Source organism: Choloepus didactylus, chromosome 10 (assembly GCF_015220235.1).
Source record: "Choloepus didactylus isolate mChoDid1 chromosome 10, mChoDid1.pri, whole genome shotgun sequence".
Classification (NCBI taxonomy): domain Eukaryota; kingdom Metazoa; phylum Chordata; class Mammalia; order Pilosa; family Megalonychidae; genus Choloepus; species Choloepus didactylus.
The window spans coordinates 28,786,518-28,807,444 of NC_051316.1; the positions used below are offsets into that span (position 1 = coordinate 28,786,518).

At 39.3% G+C, this 20,927-nt stretch overlaps 1 protein-coding gene across 4 annotated transcripts in view; it reads right to left on the bottom strand.

Annotated features, from left to right (window-relative positions):
• The window catches only part of GKAP1 (G kinase anchoring protein 1), a 157,714-nt gene that overhangs the window by 93,096 nt on the left and 43,691 nt on the right, over positions 1–20,927 (bottom strand). For all 4 annotated transcript variants that reach the window (XM_037851149.1, XM_037851151.1, XM_037851152.1 and 1 more), the window contains exon 7: positions 19,511–19,533. In XM_037851149.1, coding sequence (XP_037707077.1) covers positions 19,511–19,533 — 23 coding nt within the window. The remainder of the gene's footprint in view (positions 1–19,510; positions 19,534–20,927) is intronic.

Here is a 20,927-nt window from a genome sequence, read left to right on the forward strand (position 1 = left end):
GCTATTAACGATTGCATGGAGCCTTTAGGGCCCGTTCAGATGGGACTGCCCCTTCTCTCGGCATTACCGGAGCACTGGTCGATTTTCATCATAGATCTGAAAGATTGCTTCTTTTCTATTCCGCTCCACCCTGAAGACACCCCTAAGTTTGCCTTTACTGTGCCCTCTAGTAATCAAGAGGAGCCCTGTCAACGCTTTGAATGGACAGTCCTGCCCCAAGGCATGGCTAATAGTCCTACCATGTGTCAGTTGTATGTCGCTGCACAGTTGGCCGATACCCGGCAGCAATTCCCCAAAGTAAGGATCCTTCACTACATGGATGATATCTTGCTGACTCATGAAAGCCCAGATCTCCTTAACGCTGCACTATCACATTTGGTTCTTACATTTAGAGAGGTCAATCTCGAAATAGCTCCGGAGAAGATCCAGATGACCGAGATTGTCACCTTCCTGGGAGCGAAACTTACGTCTACTCAAGTCTCCCCCCAAAAGGTGTCTCTCAGGTTAGATAACCTGAACACCCTCAATGACCTACAAAAGCTCATGGGAGACATAAATTGGATTCGCCCATACCTGAAGCTACCCAATGCCGAATTAAAACCCTTGTTTGACTTGCTTAAAGGGGATCCGGACTTAGCTTCGCCCCGGTCCTTCACCCCTGAAGCGAGACAAGCACTACGCCAAGTAGAACAGGCACTCAGTAGTGCCACGTTAAAAAGAGTAAACCCTGATAAGCCTTTCGAAGCTTGCCTGCTGCCGACGGTGTCACAGCCCACGGCGGTGCTGTGGCAACAGGGGCCGTTACTCTGGATCCACCCCGGAGTTTCTCCAAAAAAGATCTTAGAGCACTACCCTACCGCAGTTGCAGATCTGGCCCTGGAGGCCATCAAGAAGGCCATCCAACATTTTGGCCAACCACCAAAAAACCTTAGAGTACCCTACTCTCTCCCACAAATTGAGGTGCTTACCGGGTGCATAGATCAGTAGGCTGTTCTCCGATGCACCTTTTCGGGATGTATTAATAACCAATATCCCAAAGACCCCCTCTTACAGTTTGTCACCCAACATCCGGTAATCTTTCCCAAAGTGACTTCGTCTAAGCCACTGGCGAACGCCCTCACCGTGTACACGGATGGCTCCAGCTCCGGTACAGGGGCGTATTGTGTGGAAGGGGACACTCCCAAAACAGTGTTTTTTCAACCACAGAAACCGCAGTGGGTTGAATTGCTGGTTACTATTACAGTCCTGAGAGAGTTTCCTGGCCCACTGAATATTGTCTCTGATTCCCTTTATGTCGTAAATTCTCTACAAATCCTAGAAACTGTGGGCATTATAAAATGCTCCTCCACTGTAAGCACATTCTTTCTCGAGCTGCAAAAGACGATTCGTACTAGGCAACATCCCTTTTACACAACTCACATTAGGGCCCATACAGGCCTACCTGGTCCCGTGGCCCAAGGAAATCACATAGTAGATGTGGCCACTCGACAGCCACACGTCTTCCCCGTGCTGACACCATATCAGCAAGCCCGAGAGTTCCACGCCAAATTTCATATCAATGCAGGTACCCTGGCTAAGCGGTTTGGTATACCGCGAGCGGCCGCTAGAGACATAGTCCGAGCTTGTGGAAATTGTGTTACTCAACAGCATGTCCCATCTGTGGGAGTTAACCCTAGAGGTCTCGTCCCAGGAGACATTTGGCAAATGGATGTCACTCATCATTCAGAGTACGGAAAGGTCAAATACCTGCATGTGTCAGTAGACACATGTTCTCAAATATTATTTGCCTCTGCTGAGACAGGAGAGAAAGTCCACCAAGTTATTGCACACTGCCTTGCCGCTTGGGCAGCGTGGGGCAAGCCAAAAATGTTAAAGACAGATAATGGACCTGCTTATACCAGTAAAACTTTCCAAAAATTTTGTGATAATATGGAAGTACAATTGAAGCACGGAATCCCTTACAACCCTCAAGGACAAGGTATCATTGAAAGAGCACACAGGTCTCTGAAAGACTTGCTCAACAAACAGAAAGAGGGGATAGGTCACGGCCTATCCCCAAGGGCTCAACTGTCTGTAGCCTTATTCACGTATAATTTCTTAAATGAAAATTCACAGGGCATGACACCTGCCCTTCAACACACCACCCCGAGTCCTCCACATAGAGGTCTAGTCCGATGGAAGGATGTCCTGTCAGGACAGTGGCAAGGCCCTGACCCCGTGCTCAGCTGGGCCAGAGGCTCTGTTTGTGTCTTCCCACAGGAACCAGGACGTCAACCGGTGTGGGTTCCGGAGAGATTGGTGAGAACCGTATCAACGCCCGAGAGCGCTGAGAAGCTGCAGCCTGACCAATTGGGAAAGCCCCAATATGACACAAGAGACCCAACCTTCAACGCTGGTGACGACCAGCAAGATGACCAGCAAGATGATGAGAATGATCCTGACCGCCTCCCCGTCGTCCAGGGGGAGGACCGGTGATCCCAACCCCTACCCGAGCGTTGTTTCTCTTTTAATAGTCATGCTTACCTTCTCTGCTTCTACCCAGGCCAAACCCAACCAGTCCTGGAAATGGACACTAGCGCGGTGGGAAGATAACATAATTATACGGACCAATACATCTATGCAAGCCTCCTTTACCATTTACGCCTCCGACCTATTCTCCCCAGGTCGTTTCCCTACCAGTCTTAACCAGGCCCAATATTACATGTGTCCCCAAGCAAACCTTGAAAAATCGTATTGCAACTCCCCAAAGGACTATTACTGCCCGTACTGGGGGTGTGAAACAATAGCCACAGGCTGGAAACCTACCGTTTCTGATCGCTACCTAACCCTTACTGAAGTTGCAAACAGCTGTGAGTCCAGAGACGGTCTGTTTGAGTTTCTCACCTGCCCAAAAAAACTTATGCTCACCGTGCAGCTTCCTACTGATCCCTCTTGGCTACTCGGTCGAACTTGGGGCTTCCGAATTTATGTTCCAGGAGGCGACCCAGGTTCCCTTATTTTAATAAAAAAGGAGGCTGTACTAAATAACCCCTCTGCTATCGGTCCTAATAAGGTCATTAACCCCCTTTTTTCACAGCCCTCCAGCCGCACCTTAGCTTCAACCAGCCGCACCTCAGCTGCAAACAACGCATCGCCAACACCACCACCCCAACCTTTTCTGCCCCCCTCTCATTACTCCTCTCCCCTCTTCAGCCTTATCCAAGCAACCTTCACCTCACTAAATGTCTCCTACCCCAATCTTACCTCCTCTTGTTGGCTTTGCCTCTCCACCTCTTCCTCACTGTATGAGCCCGTCGCCTCCAACTTCTCCTTTTCAGAAAATGCAGAAGACAACCCCTCGGAATGCAATTGGAATACCTCAGTTATCCCCCTAACCTTTCATTCAGTCTCCTTTACAGGAAAGTGCATCCGCCCTCGCTCAAGTAACTCTCCCAACCTCACAGCCTGTGCCAGCTATTCATCTCCCAGCAGCTCGGCAAAATTTCTCATTCCTCATAACTCCTCCCAATGGCTCTGCTCCTCTACAGGACTTACCCCCTGTCTCAGCACGAATGTCATCAATGAATATAAAGAAACTTGCCTCCTGATTGTCCTTATCCCTAGGGTCCTATACCACAGTGAGGAAGACTTCTTCCTCCGCCTGGAAACAACTGCAGTTCCTGCCACTCTGCAAAAGCGAGAACCCATCACCGCCCTCACGATTGCCTCCCTCCTAGGTCTTGCAGGCGCTGGCACCGGGATTGCTGCATTAGCCAGTCAAAGTTCCGCCCTAACTCATCTCCGGGCGGCTGTCGACGAAGACATCCGTCACCTACAAGACGCTATTTCCCATCTTAAAAATTCTGTCAATTCCCTCTCTGAGGTGGTGCTCCAAAACCGCCGAGGCCTCGATCTTCTGCTCCTCAAAGAGGGAGGCCTCTGTGCCGCCCTAGGGGAAGAGTGTTGTGTGTATGCCAACACCACGGGTCTCGCCGCGGACAGCTTAAAGAAGGTCCGAGAGGGACTGGAGCGACGTAGAAGAGACCGTGAAGCCACAAGTTATTGGTCCCACATCTTTACCCCCCTCCTCCCTTACCTCCTCCCTCTCCTCGGCCCCTTACTAATGATCATTCTAGCCCTCACTTTAGGACCCTGCATTATTCGCAGAATCGTCCAACTAGTAAGAAAACAAACTGATGCTATTTTTTACCAGCAACTCGCCACCTCTGATGACCACTGCTCCGGAAGGCCAGCCGAACCTCCACGACCCCATCGCCATCGGTCGACTCGACGACCACGAGGCTTTTCTCGGTCGCAAAAGCATCGCACCAACATCGCGCTCCGGCTTCTCTGAATTGTTGAACTTTGAACCTCCCTCCGCCTATGACTCCTTCACCTAGCCCGCAGCAGCTAAGCCATCGACAATCGACTGAACGCCTTGTCACTGCTGAGCCCCCACCTCGCTGAACTATCGTTGATTCCTTTTACTCCTCCCTCATATTGGACAGCAGGCTCTCGACTGATCGATCCCCTTCGGGGTGGGGCACTCTGGGGCAGGGTTCGCGGCAGAGTCCATGGCCATATCCCGGATTTAGCAGATAGTTCCAGCAGTCTCAAATTTTGTCTCAGGCGAGTCTCTTAGGCGGGGTCCTGGTTGTGGCCACACAGGGCTCTGGCCATTGCACAGAGACGCCTAGTGACGCCTTTGACGCTGGATGCCACTCTCCTGTCCCAACTATCGTTCCCCGGTTACGAGGCGAAGTACTGTAGGGAGAGTCACGTCGTTTCCAGCTCACGGGCTCTCCGGTCTCTATATGAGGTAAGCATTCTGGTCGGTGCCAGAGGTTCCGCCGTAAGATGGCAGGGGCCTAGTCCAGACTCCCCAAAGCACCAAAACATGTAGTGGGTCACTCAAGCCCACGGGAGTACACTCATCAATGGAGACACTGGGTTGAAATATATAATAAGGGGGGAGATGTGGAGAGCCGCTTTCCGGGTTAGGGCCTAGTGGACATGCCGCGACCTGCTCTAGAGTTAGGGCCTAGTGGACACGCCGCGACCTGCTCTAGAGTTACCCCCGCCTATCGAGTGAGCCAAGATGGCGCCTGCATCCCGTTTCCGCATATGACGCATGGGGCAGCGGTTGCTGCTAGCCTATTGTACACGCTTACGTAGTGCCAGCACATTGGTTGTAACTATTGTATATAAGAAATTGCCCGGGCTAGCCTCGGAGAGACAGCCCACAGGGAGCCGTGCCTGACGGCCGCATAGAGGTTGTTCTCCCACGGGGTGTAAAGCCTCGCGTGGAATATGTAACAGAGAAAGTTTTCTTCCTGACTCCAGTAAAAGGCTTGCATTCACTGCCATTGTGTGCCTCAAGTGTCAGTTTGTCTGTGTTTCTCCCTCTTTCCCTCTGTTCTCCTTGCCGGCCGAGGACAGGACGCGTGGGACCGAGCGAGAAGGCGACGGACAGGCTGCCATTAAAAAAACAGGAAACTGCAAATGCTGGTGGGGACGTGGAGAAATTGGAAGTCTTATTCATTGTTGGTGGGACTGTATAATGGTTCAGCCACTCTGGAAGTCAGTCTGGCAGTTCCTTAGAAAACTAGATATAGAGTTACCATTCGATCCAGCGATTGCACTTCTCGGTATATACCCGGAAGATCGGAAAGCAGTGACACGAACAGATATCTGCATGCCAATGTTCATAGCAGCATTATTCACAATTGCCAAGAGATGGAAACAACCCAAATGTCCTTCAACAGATGAGTGGATAAATAAAATGTGGTATATACACACGATGGAATACTACGCGGCAGTAAGAAGGAACGATCTCGTGAAACATATGACAACATGGTTGAACCTTGAAGACATAATGCTGAGCGAAATAAGCCAGGCACAAAAAGAGAAATATTATATGCTACCACTAATGTGAACTTTGAAAAATGTAAAACAAATGGTTTATAATGTAGAATGTAGGGGAACTAGCAATAGAGAGCAATTAAGGAAGGGGGAACAATAATCCAAGAAGAACAGATAAGCTATTTAACGATCTGGGGATGCCCAGGAATGACTATGGTCTGTTAATTTCTGATGGATATAGTAGGAGCAAGTTCAGAGAAATGTTGCTATAGTAGGTAACTTTCTTGGGGTAAAGTAGGAACATGTTGGAAGTTAAGCAGTTATCTTAGGTTAGTTGTCTTTTTCTTACTCCCTTGTTATGGTCTCTTTGAAATGTTCTTTTATTGTATGTTTGTTTTCTTTTTAACTTTTTTTTCATACAGTTGATTTAAAAAAGAAGGGAAAGTTAAAAAAAAAAAAAAAAAAAAGAAAAACAAGGAAAAAAAAAAGATGTAGTGCTCCCTTGAGGAGCCTGTGGAGAATGCAGGGGTATTCGCCTACCCCACCTCCATGGTTGCTAACATGACCACAGACATAGGGGACTGGTCGTTTGATGGGTTGAGCCCTCTACCACAGGTTTTACCCTTGGGAGGACGGTTGCTGCAAAGGAGAGGCTAGGCTTCCCTATGGTTGTGCCTAAGAGCCTCCTCCCGAATGCCTCTTTGTTGCTCAGATGTGGCCCTGTCTCTCTAGCTAAGCCAACCTGAAAGGTGAAATCACTGCCCTCCCCCCTACGTGGGATCAGACACCCAGGGGAGTGAATCTCCCTGGCAACGTGGAATATGACTCCCGGGGAGGAATGTAGACCCGGCATCGTGGGACGGAGAACATCTTCTTGACCAAAAGGGGGATGTGAAAGGAAATGAAATAAGCTTCAGTGGCAGAGAGAATCCAAAAGGAGCCGAGAGGTCACTCTGGTGGGCACTCTTATGCACACTTTAGACAACCCTTTTTAGGTTCTAAAGAATTGGGGTAGATGGTGGTGGATACCTGTAACTATCAAACTACAACCCAGAACCCATGAATCGTGAAGACAGTTGTATAAAAATGTAGTTTATGAGGGGTGACAAGGGGATTGGGAAAGCCATAAGGACCACACTCCACTTTGTCTAGTTTATGGATGGATGAGTAGAAAAATAGGGGAAGGAAACAAACAGACAAAGGTACCCAGTGTTCCTTTTACTTCAATTGCTCTTTTTCACTGTAATTATTATTCTTGTTATTCTTGTGTGTGTGCTAATGAAGGTGTCAGGGATTGATTTGGGTGATGAATGTACAACTATGTAATGGTACTGTGAACAATCGAAAGTACGATTTGTTTTGTATGACTGCGTGGTATATGAATATATCTCAATAAAATGAAGATTTAAAAAAAAAAAAAAAAAAAAAAAAGACATAATGCTGAGCAAAATAAGCCAGGCACAAAAAGAGAGATATTGTATGTTACCACTAATGTGAATTCTGTGAAAAATGTACAATGTTTTATACTGTAGAATGTAGGGGACCTAGAGATACCAATTAGTGGAGGGGGAATGATAATCTAATAAGAACACATAAACTATGGAGGGTAATCTCAATGTTATGGGAATGCTCAGGAATGATTATGGTTTGTAAACTTTCTTGGATATAGTAAGATCATGTTGGAAGCAATAGAGTTATTTTAGGTTTTTTTTTTTTTCTCTTATTCCTTTGTTTTCTTAGGGGTTGTTAATTTTCTTGGGGTATGGTAGGAACATGTTGGAAGCAATGTAGTTATTTTAGATTATTTGTTTTTCTTACTCCTCTGTTTGGACAGGGTTATTAATTTTCTTGAGGTATGGTAGGAACATATTGGAAGCAAAGTAGTTATTTTAGGTTATTTGTTTTCCTTAATCCATTGCTTTGTTTGAAATGTTGTGGGGTTTTTTTGGTTGTTGTTTGCCTGTTTGTTTTTAATTTTTTGATAAACAAAGTTAAAAAATTGAAAAAAATCAGTAGAAAAATGGGAGTAAAAACTAAATGACAAATAGGGTGGGATGGGGGGATGGTTTGGGTATTCTCTTTTCACTTTTATTTTTTATTCTTATTCTGATTCTTTCTGATGTAAGGAAAATGTTCAGAAATAGATTGTGGTGATGAACGCATAACTATATGATCATACTGTGAACAGTTGATTGTATACCATGGATGACTGTATGGTTTGTGAATATATTTCAATAAAACTGAATTTAAAAAAATAAATAAATAAAAGATTATAGATTACAATTTCAGTTTCAGTTATTTCCTTACTTTGAAATATTATATATATTATATATATATTTATATATGTATAATATATAAATATTATATATAAATAATATATATATTTATATATAAATATATATATTTATATATATAAATAATATATATAAATATATATATTATATATATATATATATAAAGGTAGTATCTTTCAAAGTATGATTTAACTAGTAGATATATAGGAAATTTCCAAAGTTATTATGAGTTATAGTATCCTAGTTTCAGTCATTTCCTTATTGTGAAATCTAACATACCTACATAAAGGTATAGCTTTCAAATTACAATTTAACAAGTAGCTATAGAACAAATTTCAAAGAATGCTATGGGTTACAGGTTCACCATTTCAATTCTTTCCTTTTAACTATTCTAGTACCGTAGTAACTAAGAAAAAGAAAACTATATAGAGATTCAGTATTCATAATCCTTTGTTAAATTCCATCTCGTCTGTTGCTACCCCTTCCTCTATTTTAATCACTTTCCCGATTTTCAAGAATGTCTAGGCAGTGACCACCCTAACCTGTTCATGTTGACAAGGGGTGTCAACTTTAAGAGCAAATGGGACATATTGAGTTGATGTCTTGAAGAGGCTGTTGCCTCTGTGTTTGGGGACTTAGCTGGCATAGGAGCACTCTAAAGGATTTCAGTTTCTGAAGAATAAACTTAGTGAGTGAAACTTTTATACAGTATGGTATTCCTATTACTTATAGTCCCTAGTATACAATGTGTAGATTTTTCCCATGTACCCTTCTGTTATCAACTCTCTGTGCCAGTGTCATACCTTATTTGTGGTGCTGATCTGTGGGAAACATGCCTTTAAACAAACTTTTTCATTCCTATTCGCCTTCTTATAATCCCATTAACAATCATCACCCCTATCCATACCACACCTTTGAATTCACCATCATTAACATATCTGAACATATTAGATTATCATTCTTCCTCACTAGCTACTGTCATTAGGTCCCCAATATTCTTACATTATAAGACATTCATTTTACTTTGTTCAGATAGTTCATAGAAGTGGTAACATACAATCTCTCTCCTTTTACATCTGAGTTACTTCACTCAGAATTAGATCTTCAAGTTTCATCCATGTTGTCATATGTTTCAAGACCTTGTCACTTCTTAGTGCTGCATTGTATTCCATTGTATGTATATATCAATTTTGTTTATCCACTTGTCTGTTGAAGGACACCTGGATTGTTTCCATCTCTTGGCAACTGTGAACAATGCCGCTATGAACATCAGTGTACAAATGTCTGTTCGTGTCACTGCTTTCAAATCTTCTGGGTATATACCAAGAAGTAGAATTACCAGATCATAAGGTAATTCAATATCTAGTTTTCTGAGAAACCACCAAATTGTCTTCCAGAGTGGCTGTATATAGACCCACCAGCAATGAATAGGAGTTCCAATTTATCCACATCCTCTCCAGCATCTGTATTTCTTGTTTGTTGGATGGCAGCCATTCTTAATGGTGTGAGATATCTCACTGTGATCTTGATGTGCATCTCCCCAACAGCTAGCGAAGATGAGCATATTTCTTCTTAGGAGAAATGTCTTTTCATATCTTTTGCCCATTTTATAATTGGATTGTTTGTGCTATTGTCACTGAGTTGTAGGATTTCTTTATATATGCAAGATATTAGTCTCTTATCAGATACATGGTTTCCAAATATTATCTCCCATTGAGTTGGCTGCCTCTTCACCTTTTTGACAAATTCTTTGAGGTACAGAAGCTTTTGATTTTGAGTTCCCATTTATCTATTTTTTCTTTCTTTGGTTGTAAGATCTAAGAAGTGATCTCCTAATAGTAGGTCTTGAAAATGATTCTTTTTTATCTTTTAGTAAAATTTGGTAATTTTTTGTGAGAGGTTTTTTACATCCTTGGTTAAGTTTATTCCTAGGTAATTGATTTTTTTAGTTGCTATTGTGAATGGAATTTTTTTCTGATTGCCTCTTCAATTAGGTCGTTACTAGTGTATAGGAACATTACTGTTATGTGCATTAATCTTTTATCCCACCACTCTGCTGAATTTGTTTATTAGCTCAAGTAGCTTTGTGGTTGAAGTCTCAGGATGTTTCAAATATAAGATTGTATCATCTGCAAATAACGACAGTTTTATTTCTTCCTTTCCAATCTGGATACTTTTTATTTCTTTTATCTTGGTGAACTACGCTGGCTAGAACTTCTAGCACAATGTTGAATAACAGAGGTGAAAGTGACCATGCTTGTCTCGTTCCCGATCTTACAGGGAAGGCTTTCAACCTCTCGCTGATGAGTACTATGCTGGCTGCGGGCTTTTCATATATTCCCTTTATCATATTCAGGAAGTTTCCTTCAATTCTTACCTTTTGAAGTGTTTTCAGCAAAAACAGAAGTCGAATTTTGCCAAATGCTTTTACAGCGTCTATTGAGATGATCATTTGATTTTTCCCTTTTGATTTAACATGTTGAATTACGTTAATTGATTTTCTTACGTTGACCCACCCTTGCATGCCAGGAATGAACCCTACTTGGTCGTGGTGTATAATTCTTTTAATGTGCCTTTAGATTCATTTTGCATGTATTTTGTTTAGGATTTTTGCATCTATATTCATTAGGGAGATTTCCTATAGTTTTCCTTTTTTATAGTGCCTTTATCTGGTTTGGTTTCAGAATGATATTAGCTTCATAAAATGAGTTAGGTAGTGTTCATTTTTCCTCAATTTTTTCAAAGAGTCTGAGCAGGAATGGTGTCAATTCTTTTTGGAAAGTTTGGTAAAATCCCTGTGAAGCCATCTGGCCCTGGGCTTTTATTTGTAGGTAGATTTTTGATGACTGATTGGATCTCTTTGCTTCTGATTGGTTTGTTGAGGTCTTCTATTTCTTGGGTTAGCCTAGGTTGTTCATGTGTTTCCAGGAAACTGTCCATTTTCTCTAAATTGTCTAGCTGGTTGGCATACAGTTTTTCATAGTATCCTCTTATGATTTTTTTTTTATTTCTTCAGGATCTCTAGTAATTATTCCCATCTCATTTCTGATTTTGTTTATTTGGGTCTTGTCTCTTTCTGACTTTGTCAGGCTAGCCAAGGGACTCTCAATCTTGTTGATCTCAAAGAACAAACTTTTGGTTTTATTTATTCTATTTTTTGTTGTTGTTGTTTCCAGCTCATTTATTTCTGCTATAATCTTTTTTATTTCTTTTTGTCTACTTGCTTTAGGGTTAGTTTGCTGATCATTATCTAGCCGCTTCAGTTATAGCATTTAGAGCTATAAATTTCCCTCTCAGCACTGCCTTCATTGCATCCCAGAGGTTCTGATATGCTGTGTTCTCATTTTCACTGTTCTCTAGATATTTACCAATTTGTCTTGCAATTTCTTCTTTCACCCACTGGTTGTTTAGGAGTGTGTCATTCAACCTCCATATATTTGCGGCAAATCTGGTTTCTTGGTGGTTGTTGATTTCTAGTTGCATTCCATTATGGTCAGAGAATGTGCTTTGAATAATCTCAATGTTTTCAAATTTATTAAGCCTTGTTTTGTGCCCCAACATATGATCTATCCTGGAAAACATTCCACGGGCACTAGAGAAGAATGTGTATCCTGGTACTCTGGGATGTAATGATCTATAAATATCAATTAAGTCTAATTCATTTATATAGTTTAGGTTCTCAGTTTCCTTATTGGTCCTCTGTCTAGTTGTTCTATCTATAGAAGAGAGTGGTGTATTGAAGTCTCCCACTGTTATTGTAGATGTTTCTATTGCTCCCTTCAATTTAGCCAATGTTTGTCTCATGTATTTTGGAGCTCCTTGAGTGGGTGCACAAACATTTTGTAACTGTTAATTCTTCTTGGTGAAATATCCCTTTTATTAACATATAGTGCCCTTCTTTATCTCTTATGACATCTTTGCATTTAAAGTCTATTTTGTCCAATATTAGCATAGCTACTTCAGCTTTCTTTTGATTGCAGTTTGTGTGTAATATTTTTTTCCATCCTTTCACTTTCAGTCTCTTTGTATCACAGGGTCTGAGTCTCTTGTAAACAGCGTATCACTGGGTTATATTTTTTAATCCATTCTACCAGTGTGTATCTTTCAATTAGAGAGTTTAATCCATTCACATTCAAAGTTATAACTGTGAAGGGAGTCCTTGAACCAGCCATCTTATCCTTGGGTTTTCAGTTGTTAGATCTTTTTCTCCTCTTTTTTTCCTTTAAGTTACCATTACTAATAACTCTTCTGTTCTGTGCTCTTCTCCAGACCTCTCTCGCCATTCTTTTTTTTTTTTTTTTTCTCAGCTGGTAGAGCTCCTTTTAGTATTTCTTGCAGGGCAAGTCTCTTGTTAACAAATTCTCTCAGCATGTTTGTCTGTGAAAATTTTAAAATCTCCCTCAATTTTGAAGGAGAGTTTTGCTGGATAAAGGATTCTTGGCAGGCAAGTTTTCTCTTTCAGAATCTGAAATATGTCATACCACTGCCTTCGTGCCTCCATGGTGCCCTCTGAGTAGCCAATACTTAGTCTTATGTTGTTTCCCTTGTTATGTGGTGAATCGCTCCTCTCTTGCTGCTTTCAGAAGTCTCTCCTCTTTAGCATTTGACAGTCTAATCAGTATATGTCTCACAGTAGGTTTATTTGGATTTATTCTTTTTGGAGTTCACTGGGCATCTTTAATTTGGATATTTATGTTGTTTAGAAGGGTTGGGAAGTTTTTCCCAACAATTTCTTCGAATACTCTTCCTAGCCCTTTACTCTTCTCTTTCCCTCCTGGAACATCGGAGATTCTTATATTTGTGCGCTTCAGGTTGTCTATCATTTCCCTGATATTCATTTCAAATTTTTTGACTTTTTTCACCATTCCTCCTTCTGTGCTTTCAACTTTCCATCACCCTATCTTCAAGGTCACTAATTTGTTTTTCTACTTCTTTGAATCTGGTGCTACGTGTCTCAAGAATATTTTTAATTTGATCAACAGAATTTTTTATTTCAATAAAATCTGCTATTTTTTTAATTTGCTTTTGCAAATTCTTCTTTATGCTTTTCTAGGGTCTTCATGTCCTTTATATCCTGAGCCATAATATTGGTATTTCTGTGTACTTCTTTGATTAATTGCTCCAAATTTTGTGTCTCTTCTGGCTTTTTAATTTATTTGTTTGGCTTGTCCATAGCTTCTTCAAGGGCTTTGTAATTTTCTGCTGGCTTTGGGGCATTTGCTTGTTTTGAGAGGGTTATTTTGGGAAGTGCAGAATTAATTGAGCATTTATATATAATTTGGTTTGCTGGAGTGCAGTTTCCCAGTCCTATCAGCAGGTGGGTGCTCTCAAGTAGATCTTCCCCGAACTTCTTCTGTGCAGTGGGCAGAGCCCAAACCAGGTGGGGAACCAGTCAGTGCACTAGATCTCCATGTGCTCTGGGGAATCCTGGTCCTGGGGCAAGAACATGGGCCCCAAGTAGTCAGGGAGGGAGCCTGATCAAGGGCACCCCCTACAGGTGGGACATGGGGCCTGCCTGCCGATTCTCTGTCTGCCCTGCACCTGTGAGTCTCTGGGGGTGTGGGAAGGGCTCCTGATCGCTGGTATGGTGCCTCTCCCTTCCCCACTTCTCAATGCTGCACCCCCCCAAACTTCCATGGGGGAAGAGCAATTGCAGCCCGCCAGGTTCCCTCACGGGAGCTCCCCGCTGTTTGGCTTTGGAGGATCACCCCCCAGCAAACTGTCAAGGTAGGTGGATGGGAGTGGAGAGCTGCTGCTCACTCACTTGCCCATTGGTAGTTTTACTGTTGCCAGCCTGGTGGGGTGGGGGGGTCCAGGCGGTAATGAACTCACCCCATTCTCCTCTGTTTTTGTTGGGTGTCCCCACCACATACTGTGGGGGACCCTCTACGGTCAGTTACACCCTGGAACTGCGGTCCCTGGTGTCCTCCAGCCCCTTTCTAGTTACTCTGACAGAGGAGAAGCCCATCCACTTCACCTACTCAGCCAACTTCCCCTATATTTCTCTATTATTTATTTCAATCTCAGGCTGATCATTTATCATAATATTAGATAGCAACAGATCCTATCTTAGTTTTCCGCTAATTTAACTGGGCCTAAAGTGAATAAATTACTTATCCAAGCTCATTTAACCAGCTAAAAGTAGACACGGTGGAAGTATGGCACAATGAAAAGGGAATAGGCTGTGAAACCAGAGAGGTTTGTTCCCCAGATCTCTCCTTCACCCAGTGCTTTTTATTATTATTTTCAACAGTTAATACATCGACATGACAGAAAATTCTAAAGTTTATACTGTGAAAAGTAAATCTGTCTCCTATGCCTGTCTCAGTAAGGCTTCCTTCCCTACCTTTGGCAACCTCTATTACAGTTTCGTGGGGACCCTTCCATAGTCTATTCAAGCATATTGAAGATCTGACTTTTTACGACCTCAAGACATAAGGTGATCACTAGAACTGTATACTAAAAGGACAGGAGTTGGGAAGGACAGATAAAATTGAGACCAAAGAGAAAAGGGTAGCTATGAGATAGCCTTCCTAGCAGTACTAGCATTTAAGAAGGCAATACATTAAGATAAAAAATAAGAAAACAGCAACTTTAATCAAATAATACTCCTCAAAAGGCATGATTAGTTGAGGTTTTGTAATACTCTCTTTTTCATTCTGCTTGTCTAGAATTCTCTTGGGATGTCCCTGACTGTACTGTAGTTAAGGAGGGGTAGGGGGCTGGGGTAATAGTGGCAGCTGACACCTCCTGAACATTTAATGAAGAAAAGCTAATTTTTTTCATTCCCCACTCCCCACTCCTCCAAGTGTCATTTTTATTCTAATTGTTGCATTGAGACAGATTACAAAGAATTTGGACTGGGAAGAAAGCATTGAGATTAGTAACACAAAATCAATATGGACAGAAAAAGAAAAATGGGAATGATGAAATCAACCAGAAAACAAATTTAGCTAACAGATGAATATATAGCTAGTTAGACTACTTCTCATTCTCTCACCTCCTATCAATAAAGTAAAAAATCTTTTCCCTTTTAAATTTTATCCAGTAAAACCTGATTTAACAAGGGATTGGTAAGAAGCATAACCCAAATTGTTTTCAACAGAGATCAGAAACTAGATCTAGAGTAACCATGACATATTAACAATGGAAAGAAGTCAATTATTCATTATATAGTATAACAAAGACTAGTAACTTGTAGGAGCAAGAAATATTTCATTACAGAATTTAATGAGACTTTTTTGCAGACTTACTTTTTGAACTCTCTGAAAAATGTTTTTCTAAATTCATTAAGCAATGGCATAATCAATGTAACATTTAAGTATTCAAGTTGCAGAAAGTGAGTAATACATCTAATGGAAATGAAACATAATTTTGGTTTACTTTTAACAACTGTCAAAGGATAATGTGAATTATGTATTCATTTGACTAATTTCTTAAAATAGTTATGTAGGAAACTGATTATAATTAGACTGCATTTACAAATACAGAACATGAAGTAATCATCAGGATTCTTAAAAGCAAATTTTATTATATGTCAATTAATAGAAGACAATTATAACAGAGCTCTAAAATAATAATGGAAGACAAATATATAATACCACATACAAATGCTTCTTTAAACAAATCTTGAATACATTAAATAGCTAAGATCCTGCCAGCCTGCCTTTCTTTTCTTCTCAAATCAATAAATAAGAAAAAGCAAGCCTGGAAATGGTTTATAAAAATTATTTTTCCTTCTACTAACAGTTGCTGGTGCACTCTTAGGAACTGGATATACCACTCGTACCAGCTTTCTCATGTGTATAAAGTTATCCCCCAAATAAAACAATGGGTTTAACAAAAAATGTGGAACCCCCTACTTCACACCATATACAAAAAACTAGCTGAAAATGGATCAAAGAACCTAAATATCAGAACCAAGACTATAAAACTCCTAGAATAAAATGCAGGGAAGCATCTTCAGGACCTCTGTGTTAGGCAATGGTTTCTTAGACTTTATACCAAAACCACAAGCAATAAAAGAAAAAATAGATATGGAACTTCATCAAATTTAAAAACTTCCAGATATCAAAGGACTTTATCACGAAAGTAAAAAAGACAACCTACTGGATGGGAGAAAATACTTGGAAATCACATAGCTGGTAAGGGTTTAATATCCAAAATTTATAAAGAAATCCTACAACTCAGCAACAAAAAGGCAAACAACCCAATTTAAAAATGGAGAAAAAACTTTATTAGACATTTCTCTAAAGAAGGTATACAAACGGCTGAATAGTACATGAAAAGATACTCAACATCATTACTCTTTAGGGAACTGCAAATAAAAACCACAATGAGATACCATTTCACACTCACTAGAATGGTTACTATTTAAAAAACTAAAAATCAAAAGTGTTGGAGAAGATGTAGAGAAACAGGAACACTCATTCATTGTTGGTGGGAATGTAAAATGGTACAACCACTGTGGAAAAGTTTGGTGGGCCCTCAGAAAGTTAAGTATAGAATTACTACTGATCCAGCAATCACACTTCTAGGTATATACCCAAAAGAATTGGAAGCATGGACTCACATAGGTATCTGCACACTGATGTTTACAACAGCATTATTCACACTTGCCAAAAGATGGAAGCAACTCAGGTGTCCATCATGACTGGACAAACAAAATGTGGTATATACACACAATGGAGTATTAGTCACCTGAGAAAAGGAACAAAATTCTGATACACATGACAACATGGATGAACCTTGAAGGCATCATGTTGAGTAAAATAAGCCAGAAAGAAAAGAACAAATATTGTATGATCACACTGATATGAAATAATTAGAATGGGCAAATTCATAGAATGAGCAAAAACTAAAACAGGTTAACAGAGGCCAGGTGGAGGTTAGGAATCTTAACTGTTGCAGAGTTTCTGTTTGGAGTGATGGAAAAATTTTGGTAATGGATAGTAGTGATGGTAATACAATATTGTAAATGTAAGTAACACCACTAAATTATACACCTAAATGTGGTTAAAAGGGGAAATTTTAGGTGGTATACATGTTGCTAGAAAAAAAATTGAAAAAAAAAAAAAAAACAACACAACCATAGGACTGTACAACACAACATTGAACCCTTATGTAAACTCTGGACCATAGTTAATAGTACAATTATAATAATATTCTCTCATCAACTGTAAGAAAGGTATCACACTAATGCAAAAAGTTAAAAAGAGGTGTTTTTTTCTGCATGATCCTTCTGTAAATGTACAACTTCTCTAATTAAAAAACAATCTGGATCAGTCCAAAAGTACGTTTTCTACTCTCAAACATGGAATTAATTCTCAAGTCTACATCTGTGATCATTTAAATTTTAATTTAAGAAACAGTGATGTTGATTTCTAAATAACTTAAATGAATTTTATTCATCTGTTTTAACAAATAAATTCTGTGTCTGTATGCACAGTTAAGGACTAAATTATTAATATAGTCAGCTGTTTAGATGTGGCTTTCTTACAAATGTCAAACAAATGCCTGAAACAAAAAAAAAGTGGTGAGAAGCCATATATGTAGTCTAAAGTGAAATCAATTAACATCTGACCATAAAAAATTTTAATCAATAGGATTAGCAAAAAAATGCATACATAGGTCCAGATAGCCAACAGTAACCAGAGTCGGGGAAGTGGAGAACGGTGGGCAGGCTGCTGAGACAGGGTCCAGCACCTCAATGGAGACATGGGCTGCCTCTCTCCAAACCATGAAAATGGACATTCACACCGAATGCAGAATAAAGACCCCAAAACATGCCAGAAGACAATGCTTCTGTCAAAGAAATTGCACTTCCTAGCAGTTGCTTTCTAGCAGCAGCTGACAATGAACAATCTGTTCTGTTCAATCTGTAGCCATGCTCAGTTTTTGGACAAATATAAAATTCTTCAGTGGTCATATCTGAGCAAACGGATGCTCAAAGACTTCAACTACTGTTTACAATAAGTCTTTCTGATTTGGAATATGGCTTAAATTTTTCCAAATAAAGAGGATATTTCAGGTTCTGGAAATAACATGGTTATAATTAAAAAAAAATAGAAGGATAATGAAACTTTCAAATAATTACCTAAAAATTCAAAAGAACTCTACCATTTTATTAGTGTCTTCCTAAATATTAAAGTAGATTTTATAGCAGTATTCTCTCTCAATTCTAACAGGTTTATAGAGGCTGTACTGGAATAAAAAAAAAAAAGTAGTGGGAATGTAAAATGGTTTAGCTACTGAGGAGAACAGTTTGGTGGTTCTCAAAAAGTCAAACAGAATTACCATATGAACTGCATTTCTACTCCTTGGTATATGCCCAGAAGATCTGAAAACAGGTTAACAAACAATTATATGTAAATACATATTCATAGTAGCATTGTTCACAACAGCCAAAGAGTAGAGTCAGTCCAAATGCCTATCAATAGATGAAAGGATAAACAGATTGTGGTGTACACACACACACACAATTATTCAGCCATAAAAAGAGATGAAGTAATGATACATACTACAATGTGAATGAACCTCCAAAACATTAGGCTAATTGAAAGGAGCCAGACACAAAAGGTTATACACTGTATGACTCCATGCATATGAAATATCTAAAACAGACAAACCCATAAAGACAAAACACAGATCAGTGGCCCCTAGGGACTACAGGAAGAGGGGAACAGAGAGAAATAGCTTAATGGGTAAAGGTTTTACTTGAGTGATGGAAATATTTTAGCATTAGTTAGAGGTGGTGGTTGCACAACATTGTGAATTAATAAATGTCACTGAATTACTCACTTTAAAATGGCTAATTTTATGTTATGTGAATTTCACCTCAAAAAAATCATTAAAAAAAAAAAAGGAGCCAACAACACAAGGAGGTTTGCAGGCTTTGCTCTATCCTCTAATGGTGAATGCTAAGAGATGTTATAATCAGGTTAATCTTACGCATAGGTAAAACTATAGAATCACAACTTGCCTCACAATTTCCATAATTCCAAAATACCTTCTTGACACATGTTCTCAGGATAGGTTTTTAATAAAGATTAAAATATTGACTTGGAGTGTTACACTACTTCTGCCTGAAATTTTAAGCTTACCACACATGTGGTAGACCTTTTGGCTCATATACAAAAAATTAAGATAAAGCCAAATATATTATACTTATGTAAATAATCAAATTTTTACTTTACTATAATGTATTTTATATCCTTACAATCTCCAGAAACATGATTGGGTTCTCTCAAAACAAACCTGTGCATTGTCCTTTAAATGGCTATGTCTCAAAAAACACTTACTGGCTAAATAGTAAAGTATTATTCTTAAAATAACCAAATATCTTCTAGAATAAAGATGGTTACAGCAAGACTTACCTCAGTCTTTTTACAAATGTTATCTGTAAATGAAAAAAAAAAGTGAGACTTCATTGATGGAAATTAACATTAAAAGTTTTTAACATGTAAAAACTTTTAAACAAAGTAATATAAGAGAATTTCAAAATTATAATTAGAGTTATAGAAGCCATCTATGAGTTTTACATATAATTTAGTTTTTTTGGTTTCACATAATTTTGTGGAAGATGGGGGAAAAGTCAAGGAGGGACAAATAAGTCCAAAAATCAAATCACAGGGTACTGTAAACTACAAAAAATTTTCATTTTCAGATCACGCCTTTGTGGAATGAAATCAGGGGTAAAATAGTCATTTGGGTCCTTTAAAACTATTAATGTTTTTTATTTTAAAAATATACATCATAATGATTTGATAATATTTTGAAAAAATTCTAAAAACTGATGTATTTACTGAATGAATACAAAAGGAAAAAAAAACCCTCTTCTCCCATATATCTAACAGAAACAAATCATTGACTTAGTAATAATACAGCATTTCTGGAAAGAGATTACTGAGAGCAGAATGAGGATAGGGAAGACAGAAGAGAATCTACACAGATCCAACATTGAAACTAAAGTACAAACAGGGAGCAAGTGTTTTTATTTAAACTGGAGATGATCAGGTTATCCAATATTTAACAACACATGTAGAGAAGAAATTTTCCCATTCTCAAGGATTAAAAATAATTTAATAGAATAGCTTTCTTAAGATAGAGAATCTAAAAGCTGGTCCAGTTCTCCAAAGCATCTGTTGATCAGAATAGTACAAAACAGTAAATGCCAAAAGCACAAGTGTCAAATCAAAGTACCAAATCCTGGTGGTTATACAATCATTCTTCTAGCATGTTCTACTTAGTATGCAATGCAGTAACTGCCTTACTTGTAATAGTTGTGTAGCTTCCCTTTCAGGGTATCACACTGATATCTTTCTCAATGCGTCTAATAAATTTGCATAGTACTTAATAAGTCAAACATACGGAAAATAAATTAAGAAGTTTGAAAAAGCATTCTTTTCAAGTTTCTCTCTGCCTATTCTTTCATGAAATACATTTCTTACCGAATTTGGAAATTTTAACATGCATGTATTCTTTTAATCCCAAAGCAAAGCAAATGAGAGAGGCAGATAATGGGAGAAACTTACTTTCTTTTTTTAAAATTAAAATATATAATATTTTAATGTAACTTATATTTAATATAATTTATTATATTATTAAATATCTAGTATAACTATAATATATAATTATCTTATATATGCTTTGATCTTTTGTTGAAAGGAGAAACTTTCTTGATCTTCAAATGAAAGCAATATAACCCTCTAAGTTTATCCTCAATTTCACAGAAAGACTTGTTTCCAAAGACAGTAAAGTATTTAGGTTTCTTTCTTTGAGATTACTGCTGTG